Source organism: Nestor notabilis, unplaced genomic scaffold (assembly GCF_000696875.1).
Source record: "Nestor notabilis isolate BGI_N333 unplaced genomic scaffold, ASM69687v1 scaffold3470, whole genome shotgun sequence".
Taxonomy (NCBI): Eukaryota; Metazoa; Chordata; class Aves; order Psittaciformes; family Psittacidae; genus Nestor; species Nestor notabilis.
The window spans coordinates 129,873-132,374 of record NW_009909545.1 but is presented as its reverse complement, the minus strand read 5'-3'; the positions used below and the strand labels follow the sequence as shown (position 1 = coordinate 132,374).

At 45.6% G+C, this 2,502-nt stretch overlaps 1 protein-coding gene across 1 annotated transcript; it reads right to left on the bottom strand.

Moving 5' to 3' along the window:
* Positions 1-1,617: 1,617 nt before the first annotated feature.
* Positions 1,618-1,995, bottom strand: KCNE2 (potassium voltage-gated channel, Isk-related family, member 2). Its single transcript, XM_010009617.1, has one exon. It carries the CDS (start codon positions 1,993-1,995, stop codon positions 1,618-1,620), a length of 378 nt encoding a protein of 125 aa, XP_010007919.1.
* Positions 1,996-2,502: the final 507 nt, after the last annotated feature.

Genomic DNA, 2,502 nt, shown 5'->3' with positions numbered 1-2,502 from the left:
GCTCTCCATGAGTGTAGCGTGCTCATGGCACCAGGCGCAGGTGGCCCCAGGGTCCCTCCAGTCGCTCAGTGCAGCCCAGCATCTGCTTTTGCAGCCGGTGGGCAGCGAGAGGAAGGGAAGGCTCGCAGCCTGGTTGTGGAGCACACTCATGGTGGGAGCAGGGGAGCTGGCAGACACTCAGAGACTACCCGCGGAGGTGGGGGAAAGGGGACATGCTGGGGAAGACAGGACCCCCAGAAGGCTGTGCTCTGGGACCTGACAAGTCTTCCCCAGCCCTCGCAGGCTAAGATGTTTCAAAGGCTTATTACTATGCCAGCAAAAGGCACATTGAGAGCATGACAGCAGCTGCTGTGCCCAATCTCGAGGCCAGTCTCCAAAACAAGCCAAAGCTTCCCAAGAGAAGAAGCCCTTTCATTTCTTTTTAACATGAGCAAAACAAAATTGTTGGAACTGTAGTGCCAGACATGGCTGAAGTGTTTCAGCCAAAACTTTCTAAAAACAAACAACAAGCCCACACGATAGACAGCCAGCATGGGAACTTTTAGCTTAAGCAGTTTAAGCCTGGCAACATGAATAGGAGCTAAGCCTACAAAATGAAGCATGTTTTAATACCAGAAGTGTCACCAGTTCTGCTTCTCATTATTCCCCAAGAACAGGCTTCGCGATACTTCAGCAGCACAGGAGAAGACAACAGTCTTGAAAACCCATTTCACAGCCACTGGAAACCAGTACCTACCATGGGAATCCCTTAAGAAGCATGGCAATGGGACAGTTTTGGTAGCTGGGTCTAGAAATCATGCCTCTGAAAGCCAGAAGGCAGGATCTCAGTGGTTTAGACTGAGCTGTGGCTGATGGGATGTGACCAACACCTCCATCACACAGCTTGCACTCCAGGTAGACAGATTGCTTTGGAGAACGAAGGAGCTGTAGAAGAGACAGGCTGTCCAGTTATGGACTTGAGGACAGAGGATGCACCACTGGAAGCTGCCCTGCAGAACTAGGACATGAGCTTAGCAGCTCTTCTGCTCTAAACCAGGCTTTGTTAGAAGGCCATGAGTCAATCTTTGCTGCCATTGAATAATGAAATAAAAATGGGAGACAGATCATTAAGAAAAGAGTTTGGAATGAATGTGGGTAGGTATAGGTTACCTCCTGTGATTCATACCATAACACATTGTTCAGTCAATAAATGGAGATTTTGGTATTTTACTGTACATTTTAAAGTTATTTTTAAGATGGGATTAAGTCATACAGTTTGGATCTAAATCAACACTTTTGACCATTAATTCAGTTATTCTGTTCTGGGAATATCCAGATCTGCTTCTGGATTTAAAAAGTACTTAAAAAAAACCCCAAGTGATTAATTTTCTTATTCTCTTGGTTTTATTTTCCTGAACAACGGAATATCAAAGCAAAGCACAATCATGCATTTTTCTTGGGTGTTCCCTGAGCAGCCGTGCCAGTCCTCATAGGAAACAGTAATGTTGATTTCCTCAGCACTCTGTTTTGCATTGTCCTCTCTGTTAATTTAATGAACTGTTTCACATCTGTTTGTAATTCCAGTGAGTTCTCTGCACGTGGCTTTATGATTTCCTTATTGCAGATGTTTTCAAGAAGTCAAGGTGATCCAGGGCTTGTTTTGTCCCTTGCACCCGGGTTTTCATGGATCACACACTTGAGGTCTTCTCGATTCAGAACCTGGCTTTTATACTTCTCGCCCCAGTCCTCAACGATGTACTGATGATAGGGATCATTGGAGTGCTCTCGCCTCTTTGACTTCACAGTACTTACCAAGATTGCCACAATAATGAAGGAGAACATCCCAATCATCACCATCAAATAAAGAATAACATAGTCAAAGTTTTCAGCATCAACCTTGGCTTGCAATTTATCTGCTGCTTCCGTCATGTTTTTCCTCCAGCCATTCATGTAAGTGAGAAAAGTTTCCTTGAAAATATCTTCTACTGCCCAAGTGAAGTTTTGGATCTCAGTCATCCTTGCAAGTTATGGCTCTAAAGACAACATGGTATTTACTTTAAGCAAATATGTAGAGTGGAACAGTTACATTGCTTTCTTTTGCCTGGATTATTTAGCTAATAGCGCTTGACACCTGCCGCTTGAAAGTGCAGTGCTAGTTTTAGATCAGCTGAGAATACGCACCTCTGAGTGGTTCAGTGTGTTCAGAGATCCAAGGAGGTCTTATTCCTACCCTCACTTGGGTCACTTTTAGCCTGCGGGAAGCCAGATACACCTTGGTGAAGACCAGTTAGCATGGGGCCCCATGACCCACGTTACAGGAGTTGAGGCACACTGCCTTCCCTACTGAGGCAAAACACCGAGTGAAGAAGTATTTTGCCCAGAAGACAAAGTACATACTGGGTCCTGTTAGGGCTGGCACATTGCCACTCCAGGCAGCTGCCTAGGATCTCTCAGGGAGGGATGTGGCCTCCTTATTTCTTGTTTGATCTGAGCCATTAGGTCTGGTGTGAAGGCTGGTGTAGC